Source organism: Malus sylvestris, chromosome 10, assembly GCF_916048215.2.
Source record: "Malus sylvestris chromosome 10, drMalSylv7.2, whole genome shotgun sequence".
Taxonomy (NCBI): Eukaryota; Viridiplantae; Streptophyta; class Magnoliopsida; order Rosales; family Rosaceae; genus Malus; species Malus sylvestris.
In genome coordinates, this window is record NC_062269.1 from 23,680,521 (window position 1) to 23,701,520 (window position 21,000).

General features: G+C 35.8%; 2 protein-coding genes across 3 annotated transcripts; both read left to right on the top strand.

The window, feature by feature from the left end:
* The first annotated feature begins 418 nt into the window (after positions 1–418).
* LOC126585904 (alanine--tRNA ligase, chloroplastic/mitochondrial-like) lies at positions 419–7,443 on the top strand. 2 transcript variants are annotated; one of them, XM_050250486.1, is made up of 13 exons: positions 419–607; positions 1,421–1,531; positions 1,633–1,841; positions 2,207–2,385; positions 2,825–2,903; positions 3,323–3,457; positions 3,570–3,719; positions 3,903–4,013; positions 4,105–5,022; positions 5,232–5,504; positions 6,022–6,231; positions 6,380–6,537; positions 6,876–7,443. In XM_050250486.1, exons 1-13 carry the CDS (start codon positions 472–474, stop codon positions 7,210–7,212), a joined length of 3,006 nt encoding a protein of 1,001 aa, XP_050106443.1. In that variant the 5' UTR covers positions 419–471; the 3' UTR covers positions 7,213–7,443. The 2 variants fall into 2 exon arrangements, with proteins under 2 accessions (XP_050106443.1, XP_050106444.1); XM_050250487.1 differs by lacking the exons at positions 419–607; positions 1,421–1,531 and having other exon boundaries at positions 1,694–1,841; positions 2,196–2,385.
* Positions 7,444–13,028: 5,585 nt separating this feature from the next.
* LOC126585905 (alanine--tRNA ligase, chloroplastic/mitochondrial-like) lies at positions 13,029–20,363 on the top strand. Its single transcript, XM_050250488.1, has 10 exons — positions 13,029–13,281; positions 14,545–14,723; positions 15,053–15,131; positions 15,450–15,584; positions 15,690–15,950; positions 16,054–16,965; positions 17,095–17,367; positions 17,490–17,699; positions 17,843–18,000; positions 19,779–20,363. The coding sequence occupies exons 1-10, from the start codon at positions 13,105–13,107 to the stop codon at positions 20,122–20,124; spliced, it is 2,730 nt and encodes a 909-aa protein (XP_050106445.1). The 5' UTR covers positions 13,029–13,104; the 3' UTR covers positions 20,125–20,363.
* The last annotated feature ends 637 nt before the right edge of the window (positions 20,364–21,000 follow it).

Consider the following 21,000-nt stretch of genomic DNA (forward strand, 5'->3'; position numbering starts at 1 on the left):
ATGAAATGGCAGCATTTTATTGAAACTTTAAACATTACAGTTGAGCCAAACATAATTTCAAGATCATTTAACACCGTTATATTCAGCTTGACTTAACTCGTTTACACCCGTTTATGTAGGAGAACTTTGGGGTACTTATATTCTGGGCCTTGGCCCATTTACCAAAATCAAGAAAGCTTTAACAAAACATTCCTGGCACTGTTTACTTTTAACGAAAAATTACATTTTTACTTTTAACTGTTACTATTCATTATTAACTGTACCTTTAAAAAAAATTCATTAAAAGATAAATATTTTTAAACTTTTCGTTAGTTTTTTCAAAATCAATTGCAATCCTCAGAATGTGAATAACCGTTTAATTGCGTGGACCTCTGCAAAAGCCTTATCCTCTCCTTTCTCTCCAACGTATATAAACTCCCGTTTGAAATTTCTCAGAACAACGACATTTAGAGGGACAATCGCAGTACACCCATGGAAAGCTTGAAGCTTTCACAGCCCTTGTGCAGCAGCCATGGCTGGAAATCTCTCATTCCACTTCCCACTTCAAGAGTTTTGCCCAAATCAACTTTCCACATCTACCCAAATCGTAAATTGGGCCTTTCCACCGGTACCTTCTTCTCCAACTCTGCTTATTCTTTTGCTTTCAACTCACAGATTTCTTTAAGCAATTACTGAGATTTCTGCTGTTATTTAGTTCTTACCAGAAAACCCAATTGGTTGAAATTTTCAATTCTTTATTTTTGGAGCTCGATTTGTGGTGCTACTAACTCTCTTACTATGAATGTTTTCTTTTCTTTTTTTTTGTTAGTATTTTCTGGGTGCAAGATTGTCTGTTGACGTAAGATTTCTCTTTTGCATCCACTTAGTTTTTATTTGAAGTTCCTTTTGATTGAAATTTTCCGATCAGATTCTACTTTTGTCGTTTCGTTCAAAATCCCCTGATTGTTCGTTCATGGGTTTTGGTTGCCGCAAATTAGTTCTTGTTATACACCTTTAGATCCGCTACATTGTATTTTCTTGACTTTCTTTTACATATATATTTTGGATTTCGTATATGGAGAATGTTTGTTTTGTTAATTCGTTCGCATGAGATAACCCGGAAGCAAATTGGAAAGAAAATGAGTTGTCAGAATTGTTAAAGTTATACAATTTTGGTATTAGGAGTGAATGTTACTCATATGGACGTGAATGTTGTAAACTGAAAACAATTCTTGTTCATCCGTGATGAGAGGTCTCACTTTTATCTGGTTCTCTAGCAAGCCTTCTTGCAGCTTCACATCATAATTGTGCCAGATTTCGCTAATTTTATTTTGTTTTTATTGCATGATGTTAACTTGGCTAGTTCAGTGCTCTACATTGACTTCATGTTCATGCACTAGTTTCTGAACATCCACGATTTTGGGGAATTTTTTTTTTTCAGGCTTCATTACCACAGCAAACGTAGCCCTCTTCTCTTCCAATGTATTTCCCAGCAGGCATTGTGTTGTAACACAAGTTCGGAGCATGAAGTTTAGTACTAAAAGTACATCAGGTTGCTGTAGCTAATTTTATACGTTTTGGTTGAAGAGCTTATTGATTATTGTTGGGATTTTATCTTCATAGGATATTGTTTTTACTTGCATTACTTTTCAGCATCTGTACAGTCTGCAACTGATGAACTGGTGGAGGGTAAGTCCAAAGATCTCTCTGTGAGTGGGGATTCCATACGCCGTCGGTTTCTTGATTTTTATGCTGCCCGTGGTCACAAGGTTCTTCCAAGTGCTTCTCTTGTGCCAGATGATCCCACAGTTCTACTAACTATTGCGGGAATGCTCCAATTTAAGCCCATATTCCTTGGTCAGGTATGACACAGACTTTCTAGAAACCTGTCATGAGATAGTTATTTTATCCATTGAAATCATTACAGCATCAATTGTGAAAGTAAAATTATCCATGAAGTAATTAAGGTGTTTATGAATATATTGTCTACACTCAAAATACATTTTAATGGCATCAAGGTCATTTAGAACCCCAAAGTTAGGGTAATTTTGACCTGCTATATTGTGATAGACATCATACACTAACTACATCGGTTCATATTATGTTTATATTTCTGTTATGTGGATTTTTTTTTTTTTTTTTTTTTTTCATTCTGATCATGCTGCTTTCCTTACATTTTTAAAGCGAATCCGTAGCTTTTCTAATGGTGCTCGCAGATCCTGTTCAGGTTCCTAGACAAGTTTCTCGTGCTACAACTGCACAGAGGTGCATACGTACAAATGATGTGGAGAATGTAGGCCGAACAACTCGACATCATACGTTCTTTGAGATGCTTGGAAATTTCAGTTTTGGGGATTACTTCAAGAAGGAGGCAATCCAATGGGCATGGGAGCTTTCAACTGTAGAGTATGCAAGAACTTAATGTTGTTTATTGCTCATTAATGTAAATTTATAAGTTCTGGTTATTGTTTTAAGGATGATTGCTGTTCTTATTCTTTGAATAGTAGTTAGCCATGATATTCTCACCTAATTCACTTTATACATAATATATATATAGCAAAGACAACCTTATTGTTTTGCATACGGAAGCTCCAAAGAATCTTATCTAAACTCCTTGTCGTAAAATTATCTTTCTTATTTGAGAAGGATATCCCTTTCGTGCTCTATAAAATAAGCCCAGTCCCATAAGAAACCGTACTTTTCCCTTTTTCTTTTTAGTAGTAGTCCTATGGTTTCTTTTGTATTTCATTGATGCTTTACTTTTCATGATTATGAATATTTTTATCAAGCTATACTCTTGCTATTTTTTAATATAACTTCTGCAAAACCTGTTTATTTCTCTCAGATTTGGGTTACCAGCTGACAGATTGTGGATTAGTGTCTTTGAAGATGATAGTGAAGCTTTTGAAATCTGGCATGACGAGGTTAGCCATTAATGAGGTCCCCCAATAATTGCTTTTACTTTTACGAGTAACATTGTTTGGTTTTTTCTGCTCATCCATTTTCTCTTTTTTCGCTCTACTTCCATGTGCATATTTCATTTATCTTAAACTGAGCCAGTGATAAATCTCCTACTGACTTTCAACATTGCACTGTTTGTGACTGGCCTTTGTAATGTACACATGCATTTTTTACCTTTATGCCTACATCCAGTATCTTCTGATGAAACAAACATATTTCTGTCCCTGCAATATGCTCTTAGTATCAGAATCACAAATATCATATGAGACTTTGTGTTTTTTTGTTTTCTACTAACTGTTGAAGTGTATCTCTAGTTATATAATTGATGTTACATTAAACACATGTAAGAACATACTGTAATATATCATGGCTTTTGGTTCAGGTGGGCGTTCCCATAGAGCGTATAAAGAGAATGGGTGAAGAGGACAACTTTTGGACTAGTGGAGTTGCTGGTCCATGTGGTCCATGTTCTGAGATTTATTATGATTTCCATCCTGAGAGGGGTTATGCTGCCATTGTATGTATTTGGTTTTCAAAATTTTTCTTTGCAGGGGGGGAGTTTTAAATACTGAACTACTTTACAGCGGTGATTTTTCCTTCATTTACATTGCCATGACTGTATTTTTCAGGATCTGAATGATGATACGAGGTTTATAGAGTTTTACAATTTAGTTTTTATGGAATTCAACAAGAAGGATGACGGATCGCTTGAACCCTTGAAACAGAAGAATATAGATACTGGGCTTGGCTTGGAGCGTATGGCTCGCATTCTTCAGAAGGTATCAGTTGATTTGCCGGTTTTGCATGATAATGTATATAAATTTCTTTGCAAAATTGGTACTTCTACTGTTGTACAAGAAAACTAAAGGAGCATGTTGTTAACTGCAGCATGCATTGATTGCAACACCAGTATCAAATGAATTGGTTCAATATTTATCAATTAAGTCATATTTTTCTTGCAGGTTTCAAACAACTATGAAACCGACTTGATCTATCCAATTATAGAGAAAACCTCAGAATTGGCAAAAGTACCGTATGGTCTAGCTGATGATCAGTCAAAACTGAACCTCAAAGTATGCCCTAGTTTAGGAAACCGCGTTCTGTTAAGTTTTTATTTCACCAAACACATTGGTAGGAATTCTCATGTAAGTTTTCGTATTTCAGATTATAGGAGATCACATGCGTGCAGTTGTATATCTCATATCGGATGGGGTTGTTCCATCAAATATTGGAAGAGGTTATGTCGTTCGACGGCTTATTAGAAGAGCCGTTCGTACCGGTAGGATGCTGGGTATAAAGGGAGATGGTCAGGGAAACCTTGAAGGAGCATTTTTACCAACCATTGCAGGAAAAGTAATCGAGTTGAGCACCTACATATATCCAGATTTGAAAGATAGAATACCCCACATTCTTGAGGAGTTGAAAAGGGAAGAACTTAAATTTGTGCAGACATTGGAGAGAGGGGAAAAATATCTTGACCAAATGCTAGTTGAGTCACTGTTAAGTGCAAAAGAAAGTGGGACTACACCTTGCTTGTCAGGAAAAGATGCATTTCTTTTGTATGATACGTATGGATTTCCTGTCGAAATAACAGCAGAAGTGGCTGAAGAACGTGGTGTAAGTATAGATATGAATGGTTTTGATATTGAAATGGAAAACCAGAGGCATCAATCCCAGGCTGCACATAGTGCTGTTAAACTTTCCATGGGAAATAGTGCAGATGTTACAAAAGATGTTGGGGACACCAAATTTCTTGGATACGAAACCCTTTCTGCAACAGCCGTGGTGGAAAGTCTTATAGTGAATGGGAGCCCTGTCCTACAGGTTTCCGAAGGAAGTGAAGTAGAAGTGTTGCTGAACCGGACACCCTTTTATGCAGAATCAGGAGGTCAAATTGGAGATCATGGATTTTTATATATTCCACAAGGTGAAAACCAGTACAAGGCTGTTATGGAGATAATAGATGTCCAAAAATCTATGGGTAACATATTTGTTCATAAGGGTACGATCAAAGAGGGAGCTTTAGAAGTTGGCAGAGAAGTGGAAGCCGCAGTGGATGCAAGACTAAGACAGCGAGCGAAGGTACAAACCTACATTTGGTTTTCCCCTTAATTATGAACTTTAAGCAAGCTTCAAAACTATAAGAGCTATCTATATATTCTGAGCTGAATTAATTGCAACTACAAAAGTCAAAATATATGGTATCTATTATACGGCATTCTCTAACCACTTGAATAAATTCTATCAAAGCATTTTAGCTTGCAAACTGAGCTATGCTTAGCTCCCTGCAGGTTCATCATACTGCTACTCATTTGCTGCAATCTGCACTCAAGAAAGTTATAGGTCAGGAAACATCACAAGCTGGTTCGTTGGTGGCTTTTGAGCGTCTAAGGTTTGATTTCAACTTCCACCGACCACTTACTGACAGCGAGCTTGCGAAAATTGAAAGTCTGGTTAATAAATGGGTTGGGGATGCAACACCACTTCAAACTAAAGTGATGCCTCTTGCTGATGCCAAAGGAGCAGGGGCTATAGCAATGTTTGGTGAAAAATATGGTGAAGAGGTACGAGTATCTTTTATAGTATGGCCATTGTTGTAACTTTCATAGTTTACTACTTTATCTCTTGTTGATGCACAAAACCGGAGGTCTTGGAACAATGTAAATCCAACCGTGAATCTGCAAGTAATGTAAATAACACAAGATGTATCGTGGTTCACCCCAAGGTTTGGGCTACGTCCACACTGATTATGTATTTATTTGAGGGAGAGAGAGCTCTGAGAGTGAGAGCGCTGAGAGGGGGTGAGAGGGCCTAGGAATTGGCCTCCCCCAATTGTGAGGGTGAGGGTTCCTTTTATAGAATAAGGACTCCTCACTTATTACATATTTGCCCCTTCCTTTATTACATAATTACATTTAAGTCCCCCGAGTATTTATACGAGGTCTAAATACGAGGCCCTAAATATGGTATAAACATCTCTAATACTAAATCTGCTTCACACCTTCTCTTGATCTCTTAAACAGTGTGTTTATTCCAATACGTTGCAAAGTGAAATTTATTGGTGAGTTTGACCTGCTGCAGGTTCGTGTTGTAGAGGTTCCTGGAGTATCCATGGAACTTTGTGGTGGAACTCATGTGAGCAATACTTCTGAAATACGTGGATTCAAAATAATTTCAGAACAGGGTATTGCATCTGGAATCAGGCGTATAGAAGCTGTGGCAGGTGATGCCTTTATTGAATATGTCAATGCCAGAGATTATTACATGAAACAACTATGTTCCACCCTCAAAGTATGTTTCGTTTTATTTTTTTAAATCAAGTTTTTGTCTCTTTTTCTTTCCCTCACTTCTCTTTTACAATTTTCGAATGCCTTTTGGTCCTTAATAGCCCTTATGAATGGAGCAAGAATTTTTAGTATGTAATGTTGCTTTTCTGAAGGTGAAAGCTGAAGAAGTAACAAACAGAGTAGATAATCTATTAGAGGAGTTACGGATGACAAGAAATGAAGCTTCTACCTTGCGGGAAAAAGCTGCAGTTTACAAAGCATCGATCATGGCAAGCAAAGCGATTTCTGTGGGAACTTCACAAAAAGTCAGGTACATATAAGAGACGAATTTACTTGGGCATTGCAACTATATCTCCATTTATCTAATAAGCTCTATCTTTCTCAGGGACTTTTAACTACTATTTTTATAGCTCTTTAACCTATTGAATCACCGAACTTTAAACGTTAAGAAACTCATTAATTAAACACTGCAATTTGCATTATAGCCTAAGAAATTTCATAACCACATGTAAAAGTTCCTAAATAATTGAGTCCCCTAATTGGATTATTTGCATATATTTCTTCCTCTTCATACTGGATATCCATGTGTTTTTTCAGATTATTTATTTATTTTGATCCTTGTTCTTTTGTGGAAATTTCATATCACAGGGTACTGGTTGAATCCATGGAAGACACTGATGCTGATTCACTAAAAAAAGCAGCCGAATATCTGATAGAGACGCTAGAAGATCCGGCAGCTGTCATTCTGGGCTCTTGTCCAGGTGATGAGAAGGTAAGCCTGGTTGCCGCATTCACCCCAGGAGTTGTCAATTTGGGAATACAGGCGGGGAAGTTCATAGGGCCCATAGCTAAGTTGTGTGGTGGTGGAGGCGGCGGAAGACCCAACTTTGCTCAGGCAGGAGGGCGGAAGCCTGAGAATTTGTCCAGTGCACTTGAAAAAGCTCGGTCCGAGATCATCTCAGTTCTATCTGAAAAGGCAAGTTAAAAAGTCATTCATAAGGGTTCTAGTTGAAGGCTCCCAAGGAATATTGTTTGTCATACTGGTGGGGATATGAATATAGATTTACTCTTTTTCCTTTCATGGAAAGGGGAAATTGTTAATATTGTAGAGCGTGGATAGCAAATAGGTCCATAAATCTCAGCCATCCAATTCCAGTTGTAAGTTGCACATTTGATTAGAAAATAAAAACCTATCTGAGATCGGCTTGATTTGTAACTTTTTGAGCAATAACGCCAGAGAACACTTAGGGTTCCAAATTTGAGAAGTTCAAAACCGTTGGGTTTTCTTTTAGAGCATGTTTACTTACGAGGAATGTTAATAGCATGATGCAAAAGTAACCATCCGGTTCTCTCCCGTTATTTAACGTATGGGAACTTACTTTCTTATTTCTTTTGTTTCTCCTAATTGATTCAAATATTTTGTTTCTTGGTCTGCACGTCAGAAGTGTGAACGTTAATAATAGACACATATAAAACAAACATAGCAAAAATTAATGTTTTGATATATGAAAAAACCAACTAATAAATTATCTTCTTTTAGATTCTTCAATTCCCAAGTTATGAATTTCATTACGGTCTAGTTAGTTGTATTCCTCTTCATTTATAAGTTAAAAATTTTAGATTCAAATTTCGTGAATGGCGAGTTTGATACTAAAAACCTTTTTGTAAATATATTTTTTTCCCAAAAATATATAATTTTATTCAGGAAAAAACAAACAAACTTTTAGTGATTTAACTAATAATTTTGTTTCTTGGTCCGCAAGTCAGAAGTGTTGACTTTTCAAAAAGATAGACGAACAATAGAACAAACATAATAGTCTCACGCACATATATACCAAGTCTCCCAATTACCAATCAGAACCAGAGTCACTCATAAACCCTAAAACCAAAACTAACAAATGTTAAAAACCAACTAATCAATTATCTTCTTTTAGATTTTTCAATCTCTCAAGTTACGAATTTCATTACGGTCTAGTCAGTGCTATTCCTCATCACTTATAAGTTAAAGGTTTTAGGTTCAAATCTCGTAAGGTAGGTTCGATGCCAATTTATTTTGTGGTTTAACTAATAGGTTGCCTTTGGATGAGGTCCTTGTTTATCAACGTTATTTGACTGAAACCTTGTTGGTTTTCAATTTTTTAAGTCTCTAAAATTAATGCAATAATGCATTTCGGCTATTATAATTTTTAAATTATAATTTGATATTTGTAGTTACTAATATTAATGAGATTTTAAATAAAATCCATAATGGTGGGATTGAAAATATTAAAAAATGAATTATACTTATATATAAAAAAGTATAATTTATCTTAATGACATGATTTGTCCTTAAGATAAATTATATTTAAATAAAATCCATGATTTGTCATTACTTATTTTAATGACATTTTACATTAAAAAATGGGTAAATTTTATACAAAAAAGGTGGTACATTTTATATAAAATAACAATGAGTACATTTCAGATTTCTTTTTTTTAAAAAAAACTTCTTACATTAAAAAGGGGGTACATTTTACATAAAAGCAAATGGTACTTAGACCAAATTCAACCCTGGGTTATTTGCCAAATTTCCCCCCAAAATTTCCCCCCAAACACCACCCAACCCAAGCTAAAACATTGGACTAAAAGCCAAATGCTAAAGTTGGGCCAAATTCCTCCCAAACACGCGTGGACTCGCCTGATTTTGGGCCAGTCTCGGCCCGGTCACTGGCGGACGCGCCCCACGCGGGCTGGTTGGCATCACGTCCCGACAGCATGGGACCCCTGCGTCAGGGCCTTGTCGCCCACTTGCCCGAGCCCAACGGCTCTTTTCTACATCTGACGACCATCTTTTAAGGACCGTTGGTTGATCCAACGGTTCATGTTCAAATTTCATTTTTAAAAATATGTTATTTTAAAATACATTGAATCCAACGGTTGAGATTGAATATACTCAAATCTAACGATAAAAAAAAAATATCTAACGACCCAAATTAAAATCCAACGGCTAAAATAATTAAATAAATTTATTTAACATAAAATTTACCCAAAAACTCTATAAATACCTATGTATTTGTTCAAACATCTACACAAAACTCAATTTTCTCCTACAATTCTTCCAATTTATCTTTCTACCATTTCTTTCCATTTCCAAATTGTTCGACATGGCAAGAGAGCATGTTAGAGGTCGTAATTGGACCTGTGAGGAAGATGTTTTTTTATGCTTGGCATGGGTTTCTGTTAGCGAAGATGGTGCAGTTGGCACAAATCAAAATAAAAAAGTTTTGTGGGATAAAATCATTGCAAAGTTTCAAGAAAACTACAACGGCGGCGGGCGGGACAGTGGTGGTGTTTATGATCGGTGGAAGACTATCAACAAAACATGCACTTTATGGAAGAGAAGCTTGGACAGAGCCATGGTTGGCATGCCTAGTGGAAGGAGCGCCATAGAAATTGTGAGTTTTTTTCTTGATATTTTATTTGTCATGTACATAATATTATTTTGTACTAATTATTTTTATGTATTTTTTGCATAAGGTGACAAAGCAATGGAAATTTACAAGACAAGAGTAACACCAAAAAATCAAGTTTTTAAGTTGCAACATGCTTGGGATGTCCTCAAGGATTGTCCAAGGTGGGCAACCGATACAGACCAACAATGGGGAAGATTATTTCAACGTGAAGCTGCACCGAGAAATGAAGGTGTCGATGAAATGACCCCATCTCCTTCTTTAGCAAGGCCCCCAAGAAGAGATAAGCAAAAGAAAGCAAAGAGAAAAGGGAAGGCCCAAGATTCGACGAGGGGAGACTTTGCTACCAGAATTGCAAAATTGCACGAAACTCATAGCGCTCGCCAAGAAGAAGCGGCCCAAATGCATTTGCAAATGAAGGAAATCTCGGTTAAGGAGGAAAATAGGTTTGAAATTGAATTCATGATGAAGGACCTTAGCAAATACACTCCAGAGAGGAAGAAGTTCTTACGTGATAAGCAAAAGGAAATTATGCGAAAGTCTGCCTCATGGAGTATGTTTCAAGATGATAAATCATCTGAACCCTATATCCCAACATTTCAACGAAGTCCATCACCAAGTGAAGATGGTGGATATGATTGTTAAGTTTATGTAGTGTATGAATTATGTGCTTTATTAATTCAACATTCCAACTTAGTGGCCACAGGGAGTTGAGTAGGTGCTTCCAAATCTCCCAAAACCTTGTAATACGAGCTAGAAATCGTCGGAGATTCCACCCCCGAGTCGAAGGTCCAAGTTGCTCCGGGTTGGAAACTCAAAACTCAACCATTTTAGGATCAGTTTGTACAGATGGACTCGTGGGGATGAGAGAAGTAAGATGGTGGTGGTTTGAGGTCCAATCTATAAGATTTGATGATGGTGTTTGTGTTGCAGAGAGAAGAGAGAGACTCGACGTGAAGGAGAAAAGAAAAAGAGAGAAAGAGGGAAGACTTTTGATTGGACAAAAAGGAGGTCTCTAATTGGGTGAGAAGAAATGGGGAAAAATCTTATTAGTGGTGAGGGTCACAGGACAAATTTTAAAGAGAGTAGGTGATAAGATTTGGTACAATTTAAAATTACACAATCCGGCTCACCTCATCAAAAAAAATAGTTCTAACACTAAATAATTAATACACACGTGTACAATTCTACCTGTCGTTAACACACTTTAACTAAGCGTAACTTTTTCGTTACAAATCTGATTCGGGTCTAACTCGCAGTTACGCATTCGTAACAACGAGTACTATTTAATTACGATAATAAGAAAAATAAATTAAAAGCTGAATAACTACGTCCATGTCAGGTTCCACTTTACCAATAAGGGCATAATCGTCATTTTACACAATCGGGAAGGAAATTACATGGAAAATTAGGGAAGGGTCGTCACACCGACCCAGAATGTCTACTTGGACTCCAAATTGAGCTGTGTTGGGCGACACCCAGAGGGTGACGAAGCCATAAAGTGTAGTGATGTGGAAAATGTGAGTAAATTTAAACCTAAAAGTGCCTAAATGTAAGAATGCGCCAGTGAGCGGGAATGAACCCTCCCCACGTGACGTCAGAGCATAAGTAAAGTACAATAGAATGGATTGAGAATTGTATCATCGAAGGTAGCCTCCAATACCAAGATTTGCCAAGAATCCTCTCATCGATACGAAAACTTAGCTACTAAAACTTGGAGGGGCGAAAAACAAGGGTGAGTGGGCCTAAAAATAAAGTTTTGTAAAAGTCTTTTCGGAAACATAATAACCCCTCGTTGTAAAACAATTATAGTTTCCAAAATATACATACTACGTATAGTATGAAATTACTTACCGTAGCCTGCAATATCCCAAGAATTTGGTACATCACAATGTTTTGTAAATAAACATCTAACGTCCAATAATCACATAATCTTCCATAAACAAATATATCATATCGAGTGCTCATCAACATATGTTGACACACGAGTTCATGTAGAGATATTTTGACATGAACAGGACTGGGTGTAATAATGATTTACGCTCTAGTACTACGCTATGTACATAACATACGAGTCCTAATTGCCTATAGCAATCTAGGACAAGACTAGCACCTACAATGGATCCAAAGTGAGTGTGCAGTGCGATGTGAACATACACGTGAAGCATGACCCTGGCCTGGGCGAGTACTGACACCGGTGTAGCACATGATGAGCAAATAATATAAATATGATCGTCCAACGGTAAATCGATAATTCGAGTCGACATAATACTATTCATTAAAATGTCAATCATGGCCCTAACTGAGATCCCAAAATAGTTCACACACATGTGCATCCCGTAAGATTTACATAATTTTGTAAACTCCGTCATTTCACTAATTCTTATAAACGATAGTCTAATTTAGGTATACATAGAAAATTCTTTATTAAGTATATATGTGGAAACTAAATAAATATATAATATTCAAAAGCAAAGACCCACTCACAGGTCAAAATAAATTACTAAATTATTAAAATATCCACTAAAATAATATTAAAATAATTATATTATAATAAAATATTGATACAAAAGTAATATAATAATTATAAAAAATATATAAAATAATAAATAGTATTTTTACAAAAGTATTTTTCGGATTTGTAGTTCTGGAAAACCTCCACGTAACTTCGATTTCGATTCCGTTTGCGCCTACGCGTTTGTACCGTCAAGTACTTCGAGAATACAGTAAAATAGTAACTCGTACATGTCACGAAACGACGGCCAACGAAAGTCAACAACCTCGCCTATAGGGGCATTTTCGTTAATTCACTTCTTTAAAAATATTAAAATCGTAAAATTAGGGACGGGCAGTTACAAAAATGGGTGCAAACTAAAAATAAAAATAAATGATACAAATTTAATCATAAATATAAATATATCAAATGTAACGTTTCTAACACTAAATGAATATATTTAGAAATAAAATTTAATTATATTGACATGTAAAATACTTTATTATTGAAATAATTAATGACGTTTATTAAAACCAAGGGACCTTGATTAAAAAAAATTGAAAAGAAATAAGGTTTCAATCAATGTGGTTGAAAAAAAAAGGAATGAGAATCTAATTTCTCCTAACTAATAATTTTGTTTCTTGGTCCACAAGCCAATTTATTTTACTAATCCCTTTGTTATGAACATATCTTTGTATTTTTTTTTTCCAAAAATATATCTTTTCATTCAGGAAAAAACAAGCAAACAAACTTTTATGATATAACTAATAATTTTGTTTCTTGGTCCACAAGTCCGAAGTGATGATGTTTCAAACAGAGAGACATATAAAACAAACATAACAGGCACACATACTAAGTCTCCCAATTACCAATCAGAACCAGAGTCACTCAAACCCCAAACTCAAAACTAATCAGAGCAGAGAGCTGAAATTAAATGGAGGAGGATCTCCATCACCGTGTGAGTGGTGATTCCATACGACGCCGTTTCCTGGATTTTTATGCTTCTCGGGGTCACACAGTTCTTCCGAGTGCATCTCTTGTGCCAGATGATCCCACAGTTCTATTAACGATTGCTGGAATGCTCCAATTCAAGCCTATTTTCCTTGGTCAGGTATGGTTGTTAATGGTTTATATATATATCCTTCAAATTTGATATCATAATAACAAAGTTATCTTATAAGCTCTTCTATTTGTCGGAAATGTCATCCTATATTTTCCGGCGTAGTCTGTTCCTCCTTGTATCTTTGGGTTGTTCAAATTCATTTCTTGTTTTCAGATTTGGTCAACTAAAAGATACCATATCTTTTCTTTATTTATATTTTAATCTGTCTAAGCTGGTCAAGTCACGGACACCTCATAGATTAATAAACAAAAATATTGCTAAATAAATTCGTACTGACTAGTAGGGATGGGCAATGGTTATGCGGCGGGTAACCGCAGTTAATTTACCCATAACCGTTTATGCTCATACCCGTATAACCGTTGGGTAATTGTCTAAACGGTTATACCCATACCCATAACCGTTTATAAACGGTTAACCATACCCATAACCGCATACCCATTTAACTGTAACCGTTTAATACCCGTTTACCCATTTATCCTTTTTAACCCGTTTGTCTTCTTTTTTTTTACCATTACCTTTTTTTCACCCGTCTACATGTTTTTTAACAACTTGAAAATTAAAAAAAAAATTGTCATAATTTTTTTTTTGACAATTAAACACCATTATGGGTACATTCATCATACATTTCCATGTTTTAATTGTTTAAGTCCTTATATCATTCCAATAATTGAAATAATAGTTTACGGACGATATTTTTAAATGTTACCAATGAAGGTAAATATAATATTTGCTAAGCATTATTGGGTTACAAAAATTGTTTAGAAGAAATTTCTATCAAAGCATTTCTGTCAATTTCACGGTTACCCGCAAGGAATTTAAATTAATTTGGCCAATTCTTTGATGATGAGAATCATCATTCCTGTAATAGTGTTATTGAGAGAATGACCGATAAATTCATTGCTAATTTATTGGGTGCTAAGTATTATTGGATCGAGAACATGGTTTGTGTTAGTTTTACATATATAAAATAAATGGGTAAATGGTTACCCATTTATAACCGTGGTTAATACCCATAACCGCCCATTTAAATTTCGCGGGTAAACGGTTATACCCATAACCATTTATTTATCTAAACGGTTACCCATAACCGTAACCGTTTAATTTAATTGGGCGGGTAACCGCGGTTACCCATAACCAATGGGTATTTGCCCATCCCTACTGACTAGTTCTTAATCAAGTGATATTTTTCTTATTAATGTCTGAATTGAAATACTCTAAAATTTGAATATCTTCTGAAACTTTGTTTTAAAGGTTCCTAGACAAGTACCTCGTGCAGTAACTGCGCAAAGGTGCATACGCACAAACGATGTGGAGAATGTTGGTAGAACAGCTCGGCATCATACACTCTTTGAGATGCTTGGGAATTTCAGTTTTGGAGATTACTTCAAGGAGGAAGCAATACCTTGGGCATGGGAGCTTTCAACTAAAGAGTATGCAACAAATTTTAATGTCTCCTTACACTGCATATTTTCATTTATTTATTTATTTGTCTTACTATAATTACTTATTTTTTAGAGGTCGCACTTGGTGCGATGGCAAGTGCCTTCGCCCATGAGCGGTAGGTCTCGGGTTCGAGACTTGGGAGCAGCCTCTCCATAAATGGGGGTAAGGCTAGCCGACATTCACCTCTCCCAGACCCTGCGTAAAGCGGGAGCCTTGTGCACTGGGTACGACCTTTACTATAATTACTTATTTTTTATCCTATTGTGGCATGAAAAATTAAAATATGTGCATGCTGTGTGTGTTTAATTTCTTTCAGATTTGGACTGCCAGCTGAGAGATTATGGGTTAGTGTCTTTGAAGATGACGATGAAGCTTTTGAAATCTGGCATAAAAAGGTTAGCCAAAAGGAGCTATATATTTTACTTCTAGTACAATTTGTATATCAACCTTGTTGGTTTGTTGTTTTTGACGCGCTTCTATAGTAAAGTGCTTATGAGCAGAAGTTTTCTAGAGAAACTTTGGAAACGGGGCCCGATCTATATTTACTTTTATGTATGATTTGTATGTTAACCTTGTTGGTGAATTGTTTTCTACTCATACACTCTTTCATTCTTCGTTTTACTTGCATGTACATTCTGCTTTAATCTTAAGCTCTGCCTTTCTTTTTCGAGCTAATACTCCGGTTTAATGTGAATAAAATTCTTTATCTTCAGGTGGGTGTTCCGGCTGAGCGCATAAAGAGAATGGGCAAAGATGACAACTTTTGGACTAGCGGAGTCACTGGTCCCTGCGGGCCCTGCTCTGAGGTGTATTTTGATTTCCAACCAGAGAGGGGACATTCAGATGCTGTATGTTTACTTACATTTTGTTTTCATTGGAAGGAAAGGTTTAAATTCTGAATTACTTTAAAGGCTTTTTTGTTTACTTACATTTTGGATGAATTTGTTTTTCAGGATCTCAATGATGACACCAGATTTTTAGAGTTCTACAATCTAGTTTTCATGGAATTCAACAAGAAGGATGATGGTTCACTAGAGCCCTTAAACCAGAAGAATATAGATACCGGGCTTGGCCTCGAGCGTATGGCTCGCATCCTTCAGGAGGTTCCGAACAACTATGAAACTGACTTGATCAGACCAATTATAGAGAAGACCTCAGAAATTGTAAATGTGTCATATGACACAGCTGTTGACTGCTCAAAATTGAATTTCAAAGTAAGCTCTCGTGTAAGATGCTGCAATTTCTTTTAAATTTGTGTCAATAAACACATGGCTTCTCAAAATAAAATGTGATTGATCATATAAATTTTTGTTTCAGATTGTAGGAGATCATTTACGCGCGATTGTAAACCTGATATCAGATGGAGTTGTTCCATCAAATATTGGAAGAGGTTATGTCCCTCGATTCCTAATCAGAAGGTCTGTTCGCTGTGCTCGGTGGCTTGTTAAAAAGGGGGGTTCTCAGGGCAGCCTCAAAGGAGCAATTTTAGCCACCATTGCAGCAAAAGCAATAGAGATGAGCACCAACATCAATCCGGATGTAAAAGATAGAGCACCCCATATTCTTGAGGAGTTGAAAAGGGAAGAACTTAAATTTGTGAAGACATTGGAGAGAGGAGAAAAATTTCTTGAGCAAATGCTAGTTGAGGCATTATTAAATGCAAAAGAAAGTGGGAATATACCTTGCTTGTCCAGCAAGGATGCTTTTCTTTTGTATGATACATATGGGTTTCCTGTCGAAATAACAGCAGAAGTGGCTGAAGAACGTGGTGTAAGTATAGATATGAATGGTTTTCATACTGAAATGGAAAACCAACGTCGTCAATCTCAGGCTGCACATACTGATGTCAAACTTTCCATGGGAAATAGTGCTGATCTTACGAAAAATGTTCCCAACACTGAATTTGTTGGCTACATTACGCTTTCTACAGCAGCAATAGTGGAAGGCCTTATAGTGAATGGGAACAAGGTCATGCAGGTTTCCGAAGGAAGTGATGCTGATATATGGTTGAACCGGACTCCATTTTATGCAGAATCAGGTGGTCAAATTGGAGATCACGGAACTTTATATATTCCAGGTGAAAACCAACATAAGGTTGTTGTGGAGATAAAAGATGTCCAAAAATTCGGCAACATATTTGTTCATAAGGGTACAATCAGAGAGGGAGTTCTACAGGTTGGCGAAGAAGTGGAAGCAACAGTTGATGCAAAACTAAGGCAACATGCTAAGGTATACAAGATTTAACACTAGAAATTTCAGTGTAAATGGATGTATTAAGTGGTATTAAGTAATCAAGTATATAATATCTATAACTGTTAAATTAGCTTGCAAACTGAACATTGTTTTGGTATTCTGCAGGTTCATCATACCGCCACACATTTGCTTCAATCTGCTCTTAAGAAAGTTTTAGGTCATGAAACTTCACAAGTTGGCTCATTGGTGGCTTTTGACCGTTTAAGATTTGATTTCAACTTCTGCCGGCTGCTTACTGACAGTGAGCTTGCTGAAATTGAAAGACTAGTAAATAACTGGGTTGCAGATGCAATACTGCTTCAAACGAAAGTGATGCCTCTTTCTGAAGCAAAAGGTGCAGGGGCCATTGCAATGTTTGGAGAAAAATATGGTGAAGAGGTACGAGTAGATAGATGTATTCAAAGCATTTGATGAGACATTCTATATATTGCATATTTGATATTTCAAACTAAATTGGTTGATGAGTTTTTCGCTTAAGTGTGCGACATGTTGTATTGTAGGTACGTGTTGTAGAGGTTCCTGGTATATCCATGGAACTTTGCGGTGGGACTCATGTGAGCAACACTTCTGAAATACGCGGGTTTAAAATACTTTCTGAACAAGGTAAAGCATCCGGAATCAGGCGCATAGAAGCTGTGGCTGGTGAATCGTTTATGGAATATATCAATTCCAGAGATTATCATATGAAGCAGCTGTGTTCCACCCTCAATGTATGTTTTCTTTTACTGTTCTATGTTCTGTGAAGGGAAATGTTATTTTTTCTTTGTTTAGTTTACCATTGTTCATGCAAACAAGGTTTTGACCTTGAGAAAGCAACAAAGTGTTTACTATTGTGCATGTTGCCTTTGTGAAGGTGAAAGCTGAAGAAGCAAAAAATAGGGTAGACAACCTCTTGGAGGAGTTACAGATGAGCAAAAATGAAGCTTCTACTTTGCGAGAAAAGATAGCAGTTCACAAAGCATCAGTAATGGCAACCCAGGGAATTTCTGTGGGGAGTTCAAAAACAGTCGGGTAACTTATCTGCCTCCTCGTTTACCCTTTTTTTTTTTTTTCCCAATTAAATTGGAGGGAACCAATTCCTGAACCTAGTCTAATTCTAACCCTATACCCCGCCCTCCCTCACCGCATCAGTTAACCTTAAGACGATTTCCAATGGTTGGGTTAAAATCTAAATTTTAAATCTCCCATGGTTTTTTCAATCATTGGGTAAACCAAAAACTTGTTTTTGGGCAAAATTTCATCCAAAATACCAGCCAAGGTTAAGCGGCTGGCTCACCAATACGCATGAACGCGCGTACTTGAAGACCACGCTCGGTGCACTGATGAACCCAACTCACGCACACAAGACAAAGCTGCAGTGGGTGGGACCCACCACTGACAGCTTTGTCAGCAACCCAAACCGAGCCAAATGGCTAGTTTTGGTTGATCCAACTATCCATATTCAAATTATTATTTTTGAAACCTAATTTATAAATACATCAAACCATTGTGAGATCGATGTATAATAAAATCTAATAGTAAAAAAAAATCTAATGGACCAAAATTAAATCCAATGGCTAAAACAATTAAAAGATCTAACAGTCTGAATGCGCTTACTCTTTAATGAGAAGCGGCAAGGGAAGATACAAGAGACCATTTAGCGCAAGAAAGGTTTGATTTTGTTGTAATGAGAGAGGACCCAACAAATACACTCCAAATAGAAAGTTCTTCTGTGAGAAGCAATCGGAAATTATAAGAAGGAATGCCACAAAGATTATCTTTGAGGATGATGACCCATCTAATGTCTATTACCCAAGTTCATCATGAAATCCACCACCAAGTCAACCAAATGATGATGAGTATTATTAGTATTAGTAATTGTTGTAATTTTTATGTAGTAGTTAAATTATCATTTATTAATCTTTATTTAGTGTTTTAATTATCGTTCGTATTAGCAATTGTTGTAGCATTTAGTGTTCCATGACTTTCATGTTTCATTGGGTAGGTTTAGTATTTTTCATTATTTATCATAAATATATTAGGATGTTCATAAAAATAAATTAGGATCATAAATTTATTTATTGAAAAGTTACCGAAAAAATTAGGCTAAAATCATTCTTTAATAATCTCGACATATAATTTTAAGCCACAACCATTAGAGGAGAAAAAAGGTTTCTAGATTAGAACTTAAATTTTCTAGGCTAAAAATTTAGGTGTAAACCCACACCATTGCACATGATCTAAGACTATCTTTAAATGAGATGTCAAATTTCAAACCTAAAATTTAAATTTGAAGACTTATGTGGCACTTTGACATTTTTTAAAGTTCTATTCTCCACCGGATATGTCAAATTTTAAACATAAAACAAAAATTGATATTTATTTTCATTGCATTGGGAATGAAAGAAAATGAATTGAAAGGTATATTTAAATATTACATTGGCAATGAAATGAAACAAAAAGGCAATGCTTTAAATCAATAAAAGAAATTAATAAAAAGCATTTAATAATTTTTTTTTTTGAAGGCGCTATCAAATTTGGCATCAAGGGGGAGATATGTATTTTTAAGTCATGCCACATCAAATTTGGCTTCTTGGTTGGAAAACATTACTGCTGTCTTTTATTACTGTTATTGCAGATTTGGATATTTTGACATTTCTTTTAGATATGCTCTAAGAGCTTAATTATATGAAGCATATGTATCTTGAGCTTAAAAGTGCACATAGATCTTATTTAGATTATTATTATTATTTTTTTTTTTGATATTGATTGTTTTTGCTTTTGGGGAAAAAAATTGTATCATATCACAGAGTACTAATTGAGTCCATGGATGATACGGACGCTGATTCGCTGAAAAAAGCCGCGGAATATCTTGTTGATACATTAGGAGATCCAGCAGCTGTGATTCTAGGCTCTTGTCGAGGGAATGAGAAGGTGAGTTTGGTTGCTGCATTCACCCCAGGGGTTGTCCAGTTGGGAATGCATGCAGGGAAGTTCATTGGGCCTATTGCTGAGTTTTGTGGTGGTAGAGGCGGTGGAAAGCCTAACTTTGCTCAGGCAGGCGGGAGGAAGCCTGAAAATTTGTCGAGTGCACTAGAAAAAGCTCGGTCCGAAATCTTCTTAAAACTCTCAGAAATGGAAAGTTTACAGTCATAGGGATGTCTATCTTTGAAGTGGTTCAACAATATTGGATTTGCAGTCTACTGGTTTGTTTTCCTTGGGTGTAACGGTCCGTAGTGTTACAATATATACGTTTGCTACATATGTAGCTACACATAAAACATCAACTATTTCCTATATTCATATAAAATATGTAAATTAATTAATAAAATCATGTAAAGGTCTGGTTGGCACACTCATTCGTTGAAGTTTTATATATGTATATTGGAATAGAATTCTCTCTCTTCCTATTCTCATCTCTTCCCTCCCCTCCTTTCACATATTTTTTTTGTCTAATTGTCTCTATAAAAAAATCAATATAAAAAGTTAACGTGGTTAAATCGCAACCGTTCAAATAAAAGATGATAGAATGGGAGATAATTCTCCTCCATGTATATTTCTGTCCTTTATTGGCTATTAATTATTCTCTTAAAACAATGTATATAATTCTCCATTTTCCAATCAAATCTCTTCCCAAACATCCTGGTGGATTATCTCGTATCCAGAATTTTGGCACATGTGCATGGTCCATAGGGCATGACTTGACTTTGACTTAATTTTCATATTAATTTTTAGGGTATATTATATAAAATTACCTCAATTATAGATGGAATCATAATTTTATACCTTATATTTTAAATATTACAATATTATAACTCAACATATATGAATTCGTTGAAATGTCAGACATCCATTAAATTTTTTGTTATTTTAGTTTTTAAATGATAACATGGCAGGACTGGAACCCACTCATTTGCCACTTTGAATAAAAAATTAATTAATTAAAAATAAATTACTAATTCTTATTTAACAATTAAACTTAATAAAAATAAAAAACTCTCTTCATTTCCCCAGAAATCGTCTCCTCCACCT